Source organism: Entelurus aequoreus, linkage group LG07, assembly GCF_033978785.1.
Source record: "Entelurus aequoreus isolate RoL-2023_Sb linkage group LG07, RoL_Eaeq_v1.1, whole genome shotgun sequence".
NCBI classification, from domain to species: Eukaryota; Metazoa; Chordata; class Actinopteri; order Syngnathiformes; family Syngnathidae; genus Entelurus; species Entelurus aequoreus.
The window spans coordinates 52,745,703-52,765,621 of NC_084737.1; the positions used below are offsets into that span (position 1 = coordinate 52,745,703).

The 19,919-nt window shown below is 37.9% G+C and overlaps 1 protein-coding gene across 1 annotated transcript; it reads left to right on the plus strand.

The window, feature by feature from the left end:
- The first annotated feature begins 331 nt into the window (after positions 1-331).
- LOC133654010 (rho-related GTP-binding protein Rho6-like) lies at positions 332-18,412 on the plus strand. The gene is made up of 5 exons (XM_062053947.1): positions 332-564; positions 3,372-3,459; positions 16,101-16,210; positions 16,295-16,429; positions 16,497-18,412. Exons 1-5 carry the CDS (start codon positions 445-447, stop codon positions 16,740-16,742), a joined length of 699 nt encoding a protein of 232 aa, XP_061909931.1. The 5' UTR covers positions 332-444; the 3' UTR covers positions 16,743-18,412.
- The last annotated feature ends 1,507 nt before the right edge of the window (positions 18,413-19,919 follow it).

Below are 19,919 nucleotides of genomic sequence, written 5' to 3' on the forward strand. Positions count from 1 at the left end.
TATGACTACGCAACTCGACAATGGGTTTGTCAATGTGAAGTGCTTTGAGTCACTAGAGGAAAAAAAGCGCTAATAAAATACAATTGACTTCACATTACAACGTGATATCAGTATTTCTTTTTTTTCTTTGCCTTAATCTTTGTGTTGTGTTTTGTTTCTTGTATATATAAATTGCAAGAAATTGGTATCGGCAAATGGTCCTGTGTTTACTTGGTATGTGATCGATACATGACTTTTACAGTATCGCCCAAGAAAACGAAGCGATGGGGGGATGGATTTGCGTCGTGCGCACGTCTTGCAGCTCATTGGTTGGCGCCACAATATAAAAGTCCCGCAGTGTCCTCTTTTTACTTGAACATCGAGCACATCCAGCTAACGTCACCCTTAAAGCGAAGCGAGCACCAAGTGGTCGCTGTGTCGATAATTGTCGTATTCATCCCCAGCATGAAGGAGAGACGCCTCCCGCAGCCTTTGGTGGCGCGTTGCAAACTAGTGCTGGTTGGAGATGTCCAGTGCGGCAAAACAGCCATGCTGCAAGTCCTGGCCAAGGACTGCTACCCAGAGGTAAGATTTATCTCTGCACCACGCCGCCATACATGCACGCATGTGCACTTGAGGGACCATCATCACTTGTCTCCCCATCATAGGTGAAATATATGCTGCATTATTCGAGATGAGTGATGACGTCGGAGTAAAAATGTCTCTCTGAAGGGAGCCAGAGCTGTTATATTGCTTTTTTAGACCCCCCCCCCCCCCGAAATTACTCGTTTTCATGAAATAATTAATCACTGGTAGAAGTTTAAAGTTAATATTCCAGTTTGGAACTCTTGTGTGAAATATTGTCAAATATTCATATTTCATCTGGTTTGTGTCTTCATGGTAAACAAGATGGTAAAAAAAAAAATGTTTTTTTCCCCAATGCTTTGAAAGTGATATAACAATTTTCCACACAAGAACATTTCAACAATAAAAGAAAAAATGCCTACAAGTAATACATCTAGTATGCTCTGTGTATACAAATATAAATACAACTCAATTGAAAATTAGCACAATATATAAATAAAGTGAATATAAAATTGTACTAACTGGTGTGTGTACACCACAGGTGTCAAACTCAAGGCCCGGGGGCCAGTTCTAGCCCGCCACATCATTTGATGTGGCCCGCGAATGCCTGGAAAAAATTGGTTTCAATAAAATACTTTTTTATTTATTTTTAATTAATTATTTTAATTTGTTTTACTCAATGCATTCATTCTTCAAATTTTGACAGAAAAAAAATGCATAGTTTAAACTTCAATATGGTGGAACAGGGGTTAGTGCGTGTCCCTCACAATACGAAGGTCCTGGGTTCGATCCTGGGCTTGGGATCTTTCTGTATGGAGTTTGCATGTTCTCCCCGTGACTGTGTGGGTTCCCTCCGGGTACTGCGGCTTCCTCCCACCTCCAAAGACATGCACCTGGGGATAGGTTGATTGGCAACACTAAAATTGGCCCTAGTGTGTGAATGTGAGTGTGCATGGTTGTCTGTCTATCAATCAATCAATCAATGTTTATTTATATAGCCCTAAATCACAAGTGTCTCAAAGGGCTGCACGAGCCACAACGACATCCTCGGTACAGAGCCCACATAAGGGCAAGGAAAACTCCCAGTGGGAAATCGATGTGAATGACTATGAGAAACTTTGGAGAGGACCGCATATGTGGATAACCCCCAACCCCTCTAGGGGAGACCGAAAGCAATGGATGTCGAGTGGGTCTGACATAATATTGTGAAAGTCCAGTCCATAGTGGATCTAACATAATAGTGAGAGTCCAATCCATAGTGGGGCCAGCAGGAAACCATCCCGAGCGTAAACGGGTCTATCTGTGTTGGCCCTGCGACGAGGTGGAGACTTGTCCAGGGTGTACCCCGCCTTCCGCCCGAATGCAGCTGAGATAGGCTCCAGCACCCCCCCCCCCCAACTCCGGAAGGGACAAGCGGTAGAAAATGGATGGATGGATGGATGGATTATCTGATCATGCCAATTATATCATTATATACTGTATTGCAAAACTATTTTTGTGAGATAAAAACAGTTAAATATCTGCTTGTCACCTTTATTTATGATTTAAAAGCGAGTTATACATTAAAAAAAATCTAATAATCAAATGCATATGCATTTCGATTAATCACAGGTTATTACCCGCATGCATAATGTAAATTCATTTTTAAAAAGCGGCCCTCTGAAACACAGCCATTACTGCGATGTGACCCTCAATAAAAATGAGTTTGACACCCCTGGTGTAGACCTAAACTATTGGCTACTGTTGCTACGTTTCCTTAGACTTTGGCTCATTTTGTGAGGTTTCTCAGACTGCGTGGCTCCGGTCCAGTCAGGCAGCGCACACATGAAGGCAGTGTGGGCAATTTGCATTTTAAAAATGGCTCGCAACTGCGAATCGGTTCTTGTCGTATCACTTAAAAGAGCTGTTCAAAAGACTCGCCTCTTGAACAGAGGTACTTTAGATGTTTATTATTGTTGCGCAGTAGAGATGTCCGATAATATCGGCCTGCCGATATTATCGGCCGATATATGCGTTAAAATGTAATATCGGAAATTATCGGTATCGTTTTTTTTATTATCGGTATCATTTTTTTTTTGTTTTTTTTAAATTAAATCAACATAAAAAACACAATATACACTTACAATTAGTGCACCAACCCAAAGAACCTCCCTCCCCCATTTACACTCATTCACACAAAAGGGTTGTTTCTTTCTGTTATTAATGTTCTGGTTCCTACATTATATATCAATATATATCAATACAGTCTGCAAGGGATACAGTCCGTAAGCACACATGATTGTGCGTGCTGCTGGTCCACTAATAGTACTAACCTTTAACAGTTAATTTTACAAATTTTCATTCATTACTAGTTTCTATGTAACTGTTTTTATATTGTTGTACTTTCTTTTTTATTCAAGAAAATGTTTTTAATTTATTTATCTTATTTTACTAATTTTTTTAAAAAGTACCTTATCTTCACCATACCTGGTTGTCCAAATTAGGCATAATAATGTGTTAATTCCACGACTGCATATATCGGTTGATATCGGTATCGGTTGATATCGGTATCGGTAATTAAAGAGTTGGACAATATCGGAATATCGGATATCGGCAAAAAGCCATTATCGGACATCCCTATTGCGCAGTGAAGGGTAACTCCAGCATCTAAATGAGTAAAATATAAGTACGGCATCTTGTCTTGGCACAAAAGACTGGTGCAATATCAGCTATACAGAATATTTAACAAGTTCGTCACCAGTCTTTAAAACATCACACGTGATGGCAATAGAGTTTTTGTGTCATAAAATGACTCCTGTAATTTCTAGACATACGTCCCTACTGTGTTTGAGAACTACACAGCCTGCATGGATCTTGACGGCCAGCGTGTTGAGCTGAGTCTTTGGGACACATCAGGTGAGCATTGGCTTCCTCTTTCTCTCCCCTTTTTCTTGAGAAACTCCTGGATTGTTTGTGCATGAGCATCCATTTGGCGAGTACTGTAGTTGTATTATTCTTTGTAGATTTTAGTGGTACTAGTTGTCCCTCCCCACAGAGACAGTCTGCCTGCAGACATGCAATAACTTTAAATATGGCTGCATTCATTGTTACTCTGTACAAAAGATAGCTGCTGCTGTTGAGTTACGTCAGCCATGTTTTTTTTGCAATTAATGTTGCAGGCTTTAAATAGCAAATTCTTTCAAATGTTATTGAATATTGGACAAATATTGGTTCATTATGAATTGTGCACTACTCTACTAGTTCAAATGTATTTCCTGGTCCCACTAGGAACACATGCTATTGTGTGGTGTCCTAGTGTGTTGCTTGTTTATAGTAGAGAATATCTTAACTGTGTTTCTCACAGGACTGCAATCTATTTGTGTGGTGTGTTGTGGAGATAGGCGCGTTAGATGACGTCACCGTCCCATTTGCATGTATGTCCATGACGCATGTGCATGTGATTGTGATGGACGCTCTAGGACAGGGGTCGGCAACCTTCAGCATACAAACAGCCAATTGAGCCCATCTACAGCCGCACACTCTGTTTGATCCCTACAATGACACTACTTATAGTTTAATTGTATTATTAAATCAAACACAATACAGATAACGACTCGTCAAGTATTTTTGCTCTGATAAGCTTTCCGCAGCAGTCCAAAAACTGCTCCTTTTTGGTCATCTCCAGCTGGGTATTTTTCTGTGAATGCTGTGTGTTCGTCTTTTAACATTTTATTTGTTGTTGTTTGCTATTTTCTCCCCACCTATTAAGCACACAGGTGAACCAACCTCATCAACAGTGAAAGCAAATTAATTTGTCCATGAAGCAATGAATGTTCTATTTTTATCAGAAATGTTTATCTTTTTTGATCTATCAATTGCTAGTTTACCGGGGTATTGACTGCTAAAAACAATGCAACTGCTTGGCAGTAAAAGATGCATAGGGCGTGTGAAGTACATTTGGATTGACAAAATATTAAAATATGATTCATTTTTATACAACAAGATCACTGAACTCTCCAAAATAACAAGTGTTACTTTAAAATTAACTAACTAAATAAAATAAAATCAATTAAATTTAAATAGCTATTATTTATTGACATTTTGTTTCAAAGGAGGAACCGGGGCGGACGCATGAAAGAGCCGCAGGTTGCAGACCTTTGCTTTAGGAGAATGTTGTGGGATATACAAAAAAGGAAAAAAACATGAAAAACAAAACAAATATTAATAAAAAAACATTTTTTTTTCTTTTTTCGTCACTGCTTTTTGGTGATCGTCATTGAATACTTTAAGACCAGCTGCTCATTGAGAAGAGCAATACAGTCATCCCTCACCAGATTGCGGCATTACTATATGATAGATTAAAATACTAAACAAAAATGCAAGCATTTCCATGTATTTTTGGCCTAAATTTAGCATTTTCAAGTACAAAATGGCTAAATAAAGTACAAATATCTATACCACAGTAGTAGGCCACTAGATTAGACCAAACCAATCAGAGCGCTGTTCAGCATTTTGGCCACTGATTGGCTCAGCCTCAGGCAGCATTATTATCCATCAACCATCCATTTTCTACCGCTTGTCCCTTTCGGGGTCACGGGGGGTGCTGGAGCCTATCCCAGCTGCATTCGTACACCCTGGACAAGTCGCCACCTCATCACAGAGCCAACACAGATAGACAGACAACATTCACACTCACATTCACACACTAGGGACCATTTAGTGTTGCCAATCAACCTATCCCCAGGTGCATGTTTTTGGAGGTGGGAGGAAGTTATATTGGATTAAAATAGTGTAGTGTAAGTGTGTGGGTGTTATTACATGTCTCGATGGCTTTCATCATGTTAAAAAAACTGTATTTAGAAGGTCATAAACAGGTTTTCATGCAGATTTTGATGATTAATTCCTACTTTGCGGAAATTGATTTAACACGGTAACTAATTAACAGCGATAACCATGGGTTTACTGTATGCACTCTGGTGTCACAGTACATGTCAGTCAGGTGGCCAAATTCAAACTAGAGACAAGGTGTATGAGGGGTGTTAAGAAGCGGAGTTACGATGCATAGGGCCACCTACTGTACAGTGTTGTCGCGACAAGCTGCATCCACAGACAAACTACAATCCATCTGTCCATCCATTTTCTACCGCTCGTCCCTCTCGGGGTCGCGCACAATGTGTACAGGTAACAGGTAACGCCAAATCTATTTTTTGCGGTCCAAATTTGGCGTTCCACTAAATGTTTGGGGAGCAATGGCCTTTTTCTGACCTTTTGGGGCGGATTACTAAAGAAAACCGAGGTACAGTCGTCCCTATTTTATCGCTGTTAATTATTCCGAACATGACCGCAATATACAGTATATGCATTTCTGCGAAGTAGGAATTATTAATCATATATGGAATATTTTCACAGCTATAGCTTAAAAAAACGGTTTACTACCTTCTAAATAAATTTTTAACATAATGAACGGCATCTAGTCATGAAACAACACCCTTTAGTCAGGTTTTTAGTCTTTTAATCCAATATAATCAGGCTTCCTGAGGCTGAGCCAATCAGTGGCCAGGATACTGAATAATGCACTCTGATTGGTTTGGTCTAATCTAGCGGCAAATACATATATTGTAGGGTTGTACGGTATATCGGTACTAGTAAAGTACTGCAATACTAATGAATCATAAACGGTACTATGATTCAGTACCGGTTCCCTCTTTAAAAAATTTTAAAATTTTATTAACAGGCATGACCACGTGCCGGTGTCACGTCATGACATTGATGGTTTTACGAGCAGGGGAGCGTGTTCGGCAGCGCACAATCAGAGAATACCTAAAAGCAGACACGGTGTGTCGACAGAAAGTGGAGAATGGACGCATTTTGGCTTAAAAACTAATGATAAAGCTATAACACTATAACACCGCTCTACAGGAGGTGCTTTAAACATGGCTATCTTGCTGGCGGCTAACGTCCATCCGCAGTCGTCAGTGTTTTAGCTACTTCTTAATCACTAACCTTCGCCTCCATGACGACAAATAAAGTATGTTGCTTATAGTATCATCGCTGCAGGACGAGGAATAGCTAAACATGCTTCACTACACACCGTAGGAGGATACAATAGCTCACAGAGCTCCTCAAAGACAAATGCCATGGGTGGATCTACACCTGACATCCCCTGTAATGATACCAAGTACAAGAGCGTATCTAATCGATACTACAATGATTATACTACAATGATTTTATTATCACAAAATATTTTTTCCTTTTTTAAAACATTTATATTATGTTTATAAACTCGGGAAATACATCCCTGGACACACAAAGAGTCAAATTATGACCAATGTATGATCCTGTAACTACTTGGTATCGGATCGATACTGCAATTTGTGGTATCATCCATAACTAATGTAAAGCATCCAAACAACAGAAGAATAAGTGATTATTACATTTTAACAGAAGTGTAGATAGAACATGTTAAAACAGAAAATAACCAGATATTAACAGTACATGAACAAGTAGATTAATAATCCATTTTCTACCGCTTGTACCTCATAATTTTGACAAAATAATAGAATGAGAAATGACACAATATAAAAAGTTAAAGTACCAATGATTGTCACACACACACTAGGTGTGGCGAAATTATTCTCTGCATCTGACCCATCATGTTTGATCACCCCCTGGGAGGTGAGGGGAGCAGTGAGCAGCAGCGGTGGCCGCGTCCGGGAATCATTTTTGGTGATTTAACCCCCAATTCCAACCCTTGATGCTGAGTGCCAAGCAGGGAGGTAATGGGTCCCATTTTTATAGTCTTTGGTATGGTTTGAACTCACAACCTACCGATCTCAGGGCGGACACTCTAACCACTAGGCCACTGAGTAGGCCTAATATGTTACTGTATATGTCAGCAGACTAATTAAGAGCCTTCGTTTGTTTACTTACTACCAAAAGACAAGTTGTCTAGTATGTTCACTATTTTATTTAAGGACAAAATTGTTCTTCGATTGGAATAAGAAACATACATTGGTACCGGTACCAAAATATTGGTATCGGGACAACCCTAAAATATTGTATGAATATTTTTAGTTTGTTTAGCCATTTTTATGCTTGAAAATACTTAATATACGATGTTTTTTTTTAGAATGTGCTTTAAATAAATAAAATACTACATAAAAAATATGCAATGTGGTGAGTCCGCAATATTGAAGTGCGACGTGGCGAGGGGCACTCGATCTATTCCAATCTAGTAAGGACTGGATCAACAGCTCCTCTGGTGGTTGCAGCCAAGTAGTGCACTTCATTTTGCTTCAATTGCTTCAAGACATGATTAATCAACAAATAATTGTTATAATTCTTGACAAACAACTGATGGATTAACATGCATAATAACTAGTCGTACGATATAGAAAACAAAAAAAATGCTTATACATGACGTTTGCCAAAGACCACAGACCACAGAATTTCAATCCACAGAAAGACCACAGAATTTGTGTTTACATTCTAGAACTTGATAAAATATATAAAGTGCACGGCACACTGACATGATGAACATGTCTAAAGTATTATGTAAATAAGATCAATAAGGTCAAATGCGTCCACGTTGTTATGGATTTCTTTCATAACTGTGCTAGGAGGATATTGACCTGTGCCGGCTCGTGGAAGGCTTGTTTTACTGGGGATAGGGGGTTGCCTGCACCATGCAGGGGGTGGAAGTGTGTGTGTTTGTGTGTGTGTGTGTACCCTTTCCCATTATAAGAACAGAAGGCAGAAGTGAGGATACTGTGAGAAAACAAATGCATGGCCTCCTCACCGCCTTATGTTCTGTGCAGCCCAAAGAAGCTCTTTGTGTTTTTGTGGATTCAAGCATTCATGTCCCACAGAGTGAATATTTTTTTGGACAGTTAAAACATTACAGAAGTCTTATTTACATTGGCAACCAAGTTCCACTCACCATTTGCTTGTGTTAAAGGGCTTCATGGAGGACTTGAGAGATGGCACACTTTCTTCCTTTTTAGTTATAAAAGTTAGACAAAATATGTGTTTATTATGACACATTCTATCAATAGATGGATAATCTATTGTTCACTGTGTTTTTTGGCAGTAGAGTAAAGGCACTTTCAGTGATGTTGTGTGTTTGTGATGCATGCAGAGGGCCTGGGTGGTGGGTGCCAGTGTCCTTTCATAGCTCTACCTCCTCTTTCTCAGGCCTTACATCATTCCTTGCTTGTTATGTGATTTATTGTTTGATTCCAGAGTTGCATAAGTTGTCTTACGGTACCCTTTTTAGAAATGTCTCTAGACTCTCACATTCCTCAAGATGACATGATTGTTAGTAAGGTCTGCTTATTAGAAGTGCGCCTTTGTGATAGAATTATTCAAACAAAGTCTTGCGGTTTATATCCCCCCGAGGAAAAGCAGAGGAAATTAAATCTCTGTGTTGGTGTGTGGGGAGTTATTAGGTAGCAGAGGCAAGACAATGGGCAGCGGACATCCTGTTAGTCTGATTTTAGCACAGGAGCATTCCTGGGGATCAAAATAGCATCTTAGTAGTGCTGTTTTTACGGAAATGTAAGTTAGAGGCTGTGTGCAACTTGCTCAAAGTAACGTTTTACAAACCAAAACTATAACAAAAACACCACCAGCAAGCTTTTGTTACCATTAGTGGTTTAAGAGAACATATGTATTAAATAAATGTCTAGTTGTTACAATTAGATGTTCAACTTTGTAAAAGATTTCTACACGGACCAAATTAAATATAGGCATTGATTGGCTTTCATTTTCGTGTCTGTATATGTGCGCAATAACTTAATTTGGAGGTTATATGTCCTTTTAACATCCACAATTAATGTTAGAGTATTGAACGGAGACAAGTCAAACACTAGCGCCAGGTGGAAAACGGCCGCTCAGTTAGTTAAAAAGTTAAAGTACCAATGATTGTCACACACACACTATGTGTGGTGAAAATTTGTCTTCTGCATTTGACCCATCCCCTTGTTCACCCCCTGGGAGGTGAGGGGAGCAGTGAGCAGCAGTGGCGCCGCACCCGGGAATCATTTTTGGTGATTTAACCCCCAATTCCAACCCTTGATGCTGAGTGCCAAGCAGGGAGGTAATGGGTCCCATTTTTATAGTCTTTGGTATGACTCGGCCGGGGTTTGAACTCACAACCTATCGATCTCAGGGCGGACACTCTAACCACTAGGCCACTGAGTAGTTCAGGCTGAAACTTGTCCCTTTAGATGGCCTTAGATTTCCCCCAAGCTCATTGATTGGCTTTCTGGGGCAACCTTCTTGCCAACGTGACACGAGCTGTGTGCACATGGACACAATTAATCGGATTAAAAGCCTAACTGGAATAAAAATGCTTTATGTAAACACGCCATTCGGAATATTCTGACTCGATCAGACACATTCGGATCAAAATTTTATTCCGGTCGAGACAGGTGGTTTATCCCGAAAGTCATTTAGATTGTAGCGCATGAAAACACATCTTCCGAAACTCGGGTTAGAATTGTCCTTACTGCGCATGTCTCTGATACTTTGGTGGTGGAGCGGGGACTAAATTTGATAGTCTCGGAATCATACTTGCCAACCCTCCCGAATTTTCCGGGAGACTCCCGAATGTCAGTGCCTCTCCCGAAAATCTCCCGGGACAGCCATTCTCCCGAATTTCTCCCGATTTCCAGCCGGACCTGAGTGAGCAAAGCCTGTCGTCACGTCCACTTTTCCTCCATAAAAACAGCGTGCCGGCCCAGTCACGTTATAACATCTACGGCTTTTGGAGCTCAGTGCGCAACTGCACACACAACAAGAAGGAGACTATTATATATGTCTCCGTTATCCATAGGTTTATCTATAACCCATAAAGTAGGCAGGCACGGAGCTATTTCTCAGCGTGTGTTTATTCCAGCCGGCACGTTAATACACTGACACACAACATCCGGATTCCCATAATGCATTGTTTCAAAACTACGGCAAATAGTAGAGAGGAGTGTTATGTGTGTGTGTATGTGTGTAAATAAATGAACACTGAAATTCAAGTATTTCTTTTATATATATATATATATATATATATATATATATATATATATATATATATATATATATATATATATATATATATATATATATATATATATATATATATATATATATATATATATATATATATATATATATGTGTAAATAAATGAACACTGAAATTCAAGTATTTCTTTTATATATATATATATATATATATATATATATATATATATATATATATATATATATATATATATATATATATATATATATATATATATATATATATACAGGTATATAAGAAATACTTGAATTTCAGTGAATTATAGCTATAAATATACTCCTCTCCCCTTAACCCCGCCCACTCCGACCCCGCCCCATCTCCCGAATTCGGAGGTCTCAAGGTTGGCAAGTATGCTCGGAATGAAGCGATTGTCTTGCTGCTGTCTTCCCTCATTCAACTTGTACATAAGTAGCTTGTAACACAGTTGAGTTTTTTGCTCTAAAACGAGACTTGCGAAAACAAAAGTATGGTCTGGAGTGTCATGTGTCGATGTAACAATACAAGAAGGGATCCAGTTGTTGTCTTAACGAGCTGTTTTATTCACGACATTACAGCTACCCCAAGTGCTAACTGCACAACATGAAGATGCGCTGCAACCCGTACATTAATCACAACATAAAAAGCACGAAAGAGCTCCATTTGAAAAAGAGAGGTACAACAAAAGTTGTGAACAGAAGGAAAAAATTATAAATAAAATATCGTGATAACCTCGGACAAGCAGAGATGCACACGACCATATTTGTTTACAGGGTAAATCTAAAGCTTCTTCAACACCTGCAGTGAGCAAACTTGTCTAAAAGATGGCGCCATAGCACAAATAATAACACACATTTATGTTTATGGTAGGTTCTGCGCATGTCAAAGTCAAATATTCCGATTTAAGGTGTGACGCATGAAAATGCACGTCATAATCAGATTTCTTTTTTCAGGGTCCATGTACACAATAACATTGGAATTGGAATGATGATCAGTTTAAATAAATGTTGTCCATGTACACTGATTGACAGCACGCAGCTGCTGACCAATCAGTGGTCAGGTAAGAATGACTTGGTCTCCACATTGCACTATGAATCACGAACAAGTTTGACAAAAAAAATCAAAACAACAAGAGTCTACTGTTCCACTCAACGATAGTTGTGTTGTCGACTAAGACTTGCGCTATGGGAAAGAGTGAAAATTGCAGCTGGCAGGTAAACATTAAACTTAATTATAATGCAGTCTCTTTTCTATTAGGCGTTTATTTGTAGGGATGGGTAGGCTCCAATGCCACCTGAACGGGACAAGCGGTAGAAAAAATGGATGGATGGATGGATGGATGGATGGATGATACTGTTGTTAAATCGTTACTTTTGAAATTGTGCTGGTGCAAAACCTAAAAGATACAAACTTTGTTGAAAGCAATGCTTTTTAATTTACACAGAATTTTGCAACATGCAAGTTAAACAGACTGGTAATTTAAATTCTTCAAAAATATAAATATACTTATAAGTAAAACATTCAACAAACTAAAATTAAATGCACAGAATATTGTCATAATTATTGCAGCAGAACCAGCAGCAATCCAGATGACAGATTATGTGCAAAAAAAAAAAGATTTGCTGGGTTGTAATGTTGATGTTCAGAATTTAGGGGGATTGTGATTCGAGTATAAAGAGGAAGTGTTGTGGCGCATGCTACTGGGAATCGTTTGGGCGGTGTTGGAACTGAGGACTGTTGTTAGTGTGATAGGTTGGGCAATACGTTTAAAGCTAGCATCAGTATGTGTGCTTTTGTTAGGACCTTAAATGACTTACAATACATTACTCACATAATATCAGCAGGTGGCTGAGTCTGCATTCATTTAGCACCGAAATGAGGCACAGCTTCTTCTTCTTCGGTCTGTCTTTATGCCGTTATGGAACCGAGTATCCGCACACATTCCTGTTTATTTGAGAGGTAGCTTTTTTTATGCAAACTCTTGAGTATGAGTGCTTGTAAAGATTGGTGTCTGTTTATTGGTCAATAGAGAAGGTTGTAAGACCATTTGGAATTTTTGCGGTTGTAGATTTTGATTTATCAATGAAGTCTTTTAAGTAAACTCATAGCCTTTTTTTTAAAATGAAAAATCCCTCATGTGCTACTTGTGGACCTGACATAATGGGAGGATGACAAAAACACTGTTCATCAGGATAAAGCAGTGATTCCCAACCACTGTACCGCGGCACATTAGTGTGTCATGAGAGATTAAAATTCAGTTTCGCTTAATTAGACCGAATATGATCAGTAAACCACAGAGATAAATATTTTTTTTGGTATTACGGTTTTATTTATTGTATTTATTGTTGATTTAGGTACAAGACCCCACTTACACTTAAACTCGACTTACATTTCATATACACACAGATATATATATATATATATATATATATATATATATATATATATATATATATATATATATATATATCTGTGTGTATATATATATATATATATATATATATATATATATATATATATATATATATATATATATCTGTGTATATATATATATATATATATATATATATATGTATATATATATATATATGTGTATATATATATATATATATATATATATATATATATATATATATATATATATATATATATATATATATATATATATATATATATATATATATGTATATGTATATATATATATATATATATATATATATATATATATATATATATATATATATATATATATATATATATATATATGTATATATATATGTATATATATATATATATATATATATATATATATATATATATATATATACACACATATTAGGGGTGTGGGAAAAAATCGATTATATATATATATATATACATACATATATACATATTAGGGGTGTGGGAAAAAATCGATTCGAATTCGAATCGCAATTCTCATGTTGTGCGATTCAGAATCGAGTCTCATTTTAAAAAAATCGATTTTTTATTTATTTATTTTAAAAAAAAAATTTTTATTTTATTTTATTTTTTATTTTTTAATTAATCAATCCAACAAAACAATACACAGCAATACCATAACATTGCAATCCAATTCCAAAACCAAATCCGATCCAGCAACACTCAGAACTGCAATAAACAGAGCATTTGAGAGGAGACACAAACACGACACAGAACAAACCAAAAGTAGTGAAACAAAAATGAATATTATCAACAACAGTATCAATATTAGTTACAATTTCAACATAGCAGTGATTAAAAATCCCTCATTGACATTATCATTAGACATTTATAAAAACAATTTAAAAAAGAACAATAGTGTCACAATGGCTTACACTTGCATCGCATCTCATAAGCTTGACAACACACTGTGTCCAATATTTTCACAAAGATAAAATAAGTCATATTTTTGGTTCATTTAATAGTTAAAACAAATGTACATTATTGCAATCAGTTGATAAAACATTGTCCTTTACAATTATAAAAGCTTTTTACAAAAATCTACTACTCTGCTTGCATGTCAGCAGACTGGGGTAGATCCTGCTGAAATCCTAAGTATTGAATGAATAGAGAATAATTTTGAATCTTGGCAAAAATCTTAGCCACACGATTATCAAATGTAATAGGAAAATTAATTCATACTGACCAAACTGGCTTCATGGAAGGTCGACAATCTTCAGACAATACAAGGAAATTGTTTAATGTTATTTACTATGCTAGAAGTCTCCCTTATCCCACAGCAGTATGTACTGTTGATGCGGAGAAGGCATCCGACCGCATAAACTGGTTATTTATGTTTTGCACATTACGTAAATTTGGATTTGGAGATAATTTTATACAATGGATTAAGATGCTTTATACAAGGCCCATGGCATCAGTCAAAACCAATAATCATATTTCAGAACCTTTTTTGTTAAAAAGAGGACTAAAACAGGGATGTCCTGCATCTGGATTATTATTTAATTTGGTTATTGAACCTTTAGCTGCAAAAATAAGAAGTCAAAATAATATTCATGTTATAAAAATTGGCTCTCAGTATAATAAGCTATCGATGTATTGTGACGACATAATTCTCTACCTGTCACATGTTAACTCCTCTCTACACTATATCAATAATGTCATCACTGAATATGGCTGTTTATAGGGTATAAAGTCAATTGGGACAAAAGTGAAATATTACCACTTAACACTGCAAGAAATCACGAGTTCAGAACTCCAAAATTGGGTTTGGTTTTGAAATTGTATTGCATTATTATGGTATTGTTGTGTATTGGCTTCATTTAAAAAAATTAAAAAAATAAAAAATAAAATAAAAATAAAAAATCGTTTTTGAATCGAGAATCGTGTTGAATTGAAAAAAAAAAAAAAAATCGATTTTGAATCGAATCGTGACCCCAAGAATCGATTCTGAATCGAATCGTGGGACACCCAAAGATTCCCAGCCCTAATATATATATATATATATATATATATATATATATATATATATATATATATATATATATATATATATATATATATATATATATATATATATATATATATATATATATATATATACATACACACACACAGACACACACACACATACATATATATATGTAAGCTGTGAAAATCTGCTGTACAGTATGTGTGCTTGGGTCCTTTTTTAAGGAACACTAATACAAAACCTCACAATAATGTCTGATTGAATGCTAAAAACGTTATGACAGACCGCCTTAAAAAACGGAATAAAATTTGACTTTTTTTTTTACTGAATGAGACACCTAGAATGTACATGAAAATAAAGAATGTGGGATTTACAATATTAACTATGAACGATAAAACACTGAATATTGACAACATGTGAACGTCACACCCCCTCCCGATCGACATATTTTACAATCAAGCGAAACGCAACAAAAATGCAACAAACACAGCGAAAAATTAACGCGAAGGCTAAAAAAAACCCCACCTACAATCTGATACATTTGATACAACACTAAGCTGTAGAACTATGTTGTAAAAATTTCCTTCTGTGTCTGTCCTTGACATCTGCATTTCAGGCTGGCCGCTCTGGAAACATTTTTTGGAAACACACCCCACCCACACTGTTCGGTGCCTCGTCTGAGCTGCTGTGACTTAGATTACCATAGCAACTCATTAAAATACCATAGTAACTAGTATTTCATGCAAAAGCGCAGATTCCAACCATTAAAATACTTTGTATAGTTCAACACTTACGGTCATTCGAAAACATCACTGCAAATCCTAATGGCGGCTACAGTTTCCATCTTAAAGATCTAAAAAAATTATTCGGGGATGTCCGGCGGGCCAGACTGAAAAGCTTAACGGGCCGCATGCGGCCCCCACGCCTTAATTTTCCCAGGTCTGACCTAGACAGTTTTGTTGCTAATAGTGCTATATAAATAAAAAGGATTGGATTGGATACCTGTATTTTGAGAAAATTCTGTGTACAGATCTGAAAAATTACCATGACCTCCTGTTTAAATGCCTGCCCCTGTAGGTTCTCCATATTACAACAACGTCAGGCCCCTCTGCTACAGTGCCTCAGATGCAGTCCTCTTGTGCTTTGACATCAGCAGACCAGACATAGTAGACAATGCGTTAAAGAAGGTACCCATGCACACTGAATATTGAATATGCCACAATAATCACTATAATAAGCCTTACACTGAGCAATGTAACCGTTTCTTGCAGTGGAAAGCAGAAATTCAGGACTTCTGTCCCTGCACACGGATTCTGCTAATCGGCTGCAAGACAGACCTGCGCACTGATGTTTGTACACGCATGGAGCTGTCTAGTCAGAAGCAGACGCCAATCTCTCATGACCAGGTACCCCTTTTCACATCTTTACGTACATTGTGTTGTGTGCCAGCTAATATCGATGACCTTGGTGCAGGGTTGTACCTGGGCCAAGCAGCTTGGCGCTGAGGCGTACCTGGAGTGCTCGGCGTTCACATCAGAGAAAAGTGTCCATAGTGTATTCCGTGCGGCGGCCCTGGCCTGCATGAACAAACTGCAGCCTGCCAACAAGCCCAGCCCGGTCCGCCGTCTCTCTAAGAGACTCCTACACCTGCCCAGCAAGACAGACCTCCTCTCCACCACTTTCAGCAAGGACAAGTCGAAGAGCTGCACCATCATGTGAACACAAAGCGGTTGCACACGAGGACGAGCGTTCACAGCAGTGATGTTCGGAGCAGTGATGTGGTTTCACATTATTTATCCTCGCTTCACTGCAAACGCCCTGTCATTTCTCCCTCTATGTTCGACTGAGACAGGCTTAAAAGAAAGTTCCCCATGGATTGACTGTGAAAGCCTGCATATGTGCAAATGTGGATGCAATGGACTCTTTGCACACATGTTGTTGAGGGAGTTCATCTAAGATCTTTATGGGTGAAGGGAATGCCGCATTTGAACACATTACCTTAATTATCACCCATTCGAAATTCGAGTAGAGGCACTGTGATTCCTCCATCTGCCCGGGAAGTGTCGATATAATGCTCACTTACCAGACACTTTATTAGGTACACCTACACAATCTAATTTGGCCCAATCCCAGAACAATATTACTTGATTTACCCCACATGGGTGTAATCAAGTACGGTTCTATTTTAAACACTGTATTATTGTTTCTTGTGTTGGATCTGATGTTGTGTAGGCATTCCTGATGATTTGATCAGTGTGTCTATTTTTAACTGCTTTGCCCCCGGAAATGTTGTTCCTCTGCTGTGCTCACGTGAATGTCACCATGGGGCACATTGAAGCTATAGTGTGAAAAACACAAACAGCGGTCCTTGAAGGAGTTATTCCCTTGCTGTCCTCTAACGGTTTTTCATTTGGATTAAAGCTGACAGTGAAGAAAGTAGCAGCAAAGGGAGTAATTTGGCAAGGAAGAGCTTCCCTTCTCAAAGGCAGTGGGAGGCTGAACTCGTGGGACAAAATGTGACTCAGCACTCACGTGAGTCCTACAAGGCTGAGGTGAGCCACGTATCATCGCAGTAATTGGGTGATTAACCGTAGAACATTAATGCTTCATCTCAAGACCCCGACAATCCACACCCTTTTGCACGGTGTCATTTCAAATGGTCCTTGATGTGAAACTGGCCTGGTTATGCAACACTTTGTCACCCAAAATGCATTTAAACAAATGTCCTGAGGTAATGCTGGTCAACACGGGGGTGTCAAACTCAAACAGGCTGGTCCTGTCTAGGGAAAGAGTTGTCTCATCCTTCTATTCTTTAAAAATGTTGTTTTTAAGTTACCATCAAAGACATTATTTGTGACCCAAAAAACAAAACATGGATGTTTCTATCTTTACTGTTACTGTTGTATTCACTTGAGCATCAGTGTCTGACAGCTTAGCTAATGGAGAACTTGACAATTTGTTGGTCTGCACCAAGAAGACCGGAGTTGTTCGGTAATGGAGAACACTGGAATTTAGCATGTTGCCTAGCAACAGTGTCAGCGGGGTTCCTGTCTGGCGCGGAGACGGAGGGAAGACTCTCGGAGAGAGGCGCCTCACCTTTTATTTGTTGCTTTAGACAGACCTGTGCCAAGGTGGCGGCCAGTCACCAAACAACAGTCAATAGCAGCCAAGAGGATTTGGAACACCTTCTAAAATGCACTTGGAGCTATATTGATATTTATTTCACAGTACTTCCTACAGCATTTCAGCTTTTTCTCCTTTGCTCATTTTTTGTTCATATCCTACAGCCTGTTAAAAAGTATTTCTGTGAAGTTGCTGATAATGAAATACATTGACTTGTTTCTGTATTTGCTGTTGCCACACACTAGTTTCATCTTCAAATCTTTATTTAAATAAAAGTATTGAAAAATCATTCTCTTGCCAAAGCGTATTTGTTTAAAAACTCAAAACGTATTGCAAAACCATGAAGTCCATCCCTGGATTATTATTTTAACAAAACCATTCAGAAAACTGATATGAGTGAAGCATGACTTTTTGCCTGAGTTAACATTCTGGGAGCTTTTTTTTTTATCCTTGAAGCACATTTTAATCAAATTGGACAAAAGATTATTTGGGTAATCTAATTCAAGGCTCAGAAGAGAAAAAAAATATTTTGTCTCAAGCAAATGTAATAATATATCCTTCATCCCAGGTCAAGGTTACTGCATTTTTCCCATTTTACAATCTAATGAAGGCTGAGGCAGCCTATTCTTCTCTATTGTATTCTTCAACATATTCCTATTAACCTTTTACACTCAAATGCATAATAAAACTACGTGTTAATTGGGTGCAGTGCTTTGTGCTCATAAGATAAGCGACCATCAGGCAACTTTTTATGCCCCTTAGGGAGTGTGTGGCCTACAATCAGATGCAGACATGAAAGATATGGTGTCAGAACAAGCCTGTAAAAGTGATATCACTGAAGCGTGAGCACAGCCTTGGGGATCAACCCTTCCCCCAATACACGCGCGCACACACTGTACATTTCCAATGCCAAAAGCCCCCTTAAACACAATGCTCCACTTGCTTCCCCCCAACACACTTTGACACATTTTCATTTTAAGCACATTCATCGGTTGTTTCATTCTGGAAAAACAAGTTGCAATGAGTTTTCCAAAAATGTCAAAATTTTTAATTTACATATGAGTTAACGTCACCATAAACATCACCAACCATCAACAATAACAGCAACTGATTAAACCACAGGCCTGTGAACCCATGTGTGCCCACACAAACACACACAAACACACACACACACACACACACACACACACACACACACACACACACCTGTTATCACTTGGAATGGGGACCAAGTTTTTGATCATCGCTTGTGGGGACCACCCTTTCTACAGGTTGTGGAGGCATAAAAAAAAGAGGTAAAATGGCCACTGCCCAGTTAGCTCATACACGTCTTTAAATCTCTGGATTGATGAAGGAATGTGCTGATCATTCTTACTGGGGAAACTGGGGAAAAAGAGTTAATATGGTTCATGGGGACCACATTTAAATAATTTAGCATACTTCACACAAATTTGTATGTGACTACTGAGGACCATTTAAAAAAAAAAAGTTCAAATTAAATATGACGTGATCCTCAGAATACAGCACTACAGCTGTCCTCTTATAGGAAGTTTCACCACTTAAATGTTAAAGCAAATCCTGCATCTTCTGTGACATTACTGAAAACTGCTATTTAGCAGTAATTAAGTTGTCTGCAACTCCAACTACCATATATAGAAGGATGGAAAATTATGAATGTGAATCATACTTTAAAGGCCTACTGAAATGATTTTGTTTTATTTAAACGGCGATAGCAGAACCATTCTATGTGTCATACTTGATAATTTCGCGATA

What these genes read in the sequence shown, in the direction of transcription:
- LOC133654010 (XM_062053947.1), top strand. Translation starts at nt 445, where the DNA reads ATGAAGGAGAGACGCCTCCCGCAGCCTTTGGTGGCGCGTTGCAAACTA. An exon ending in CCAAGGACTGCTACCCAGAG is followed by an intron (nt 565 to 3,371) that starts GTAAGATTTATC and finishes TGTAATTTCTAG; the next exon opens with ACATACGTCCCTACTGTGTT. An exon ending in CGCCAATCTCTCATGACCAG is followed by an intron (nt 16,430 to 16,496) that starts GTACCCCTTTTC and finishes ACCTTGGTGCAG; the next exon opens with GGTTGTACCTGGGCCAAGCA.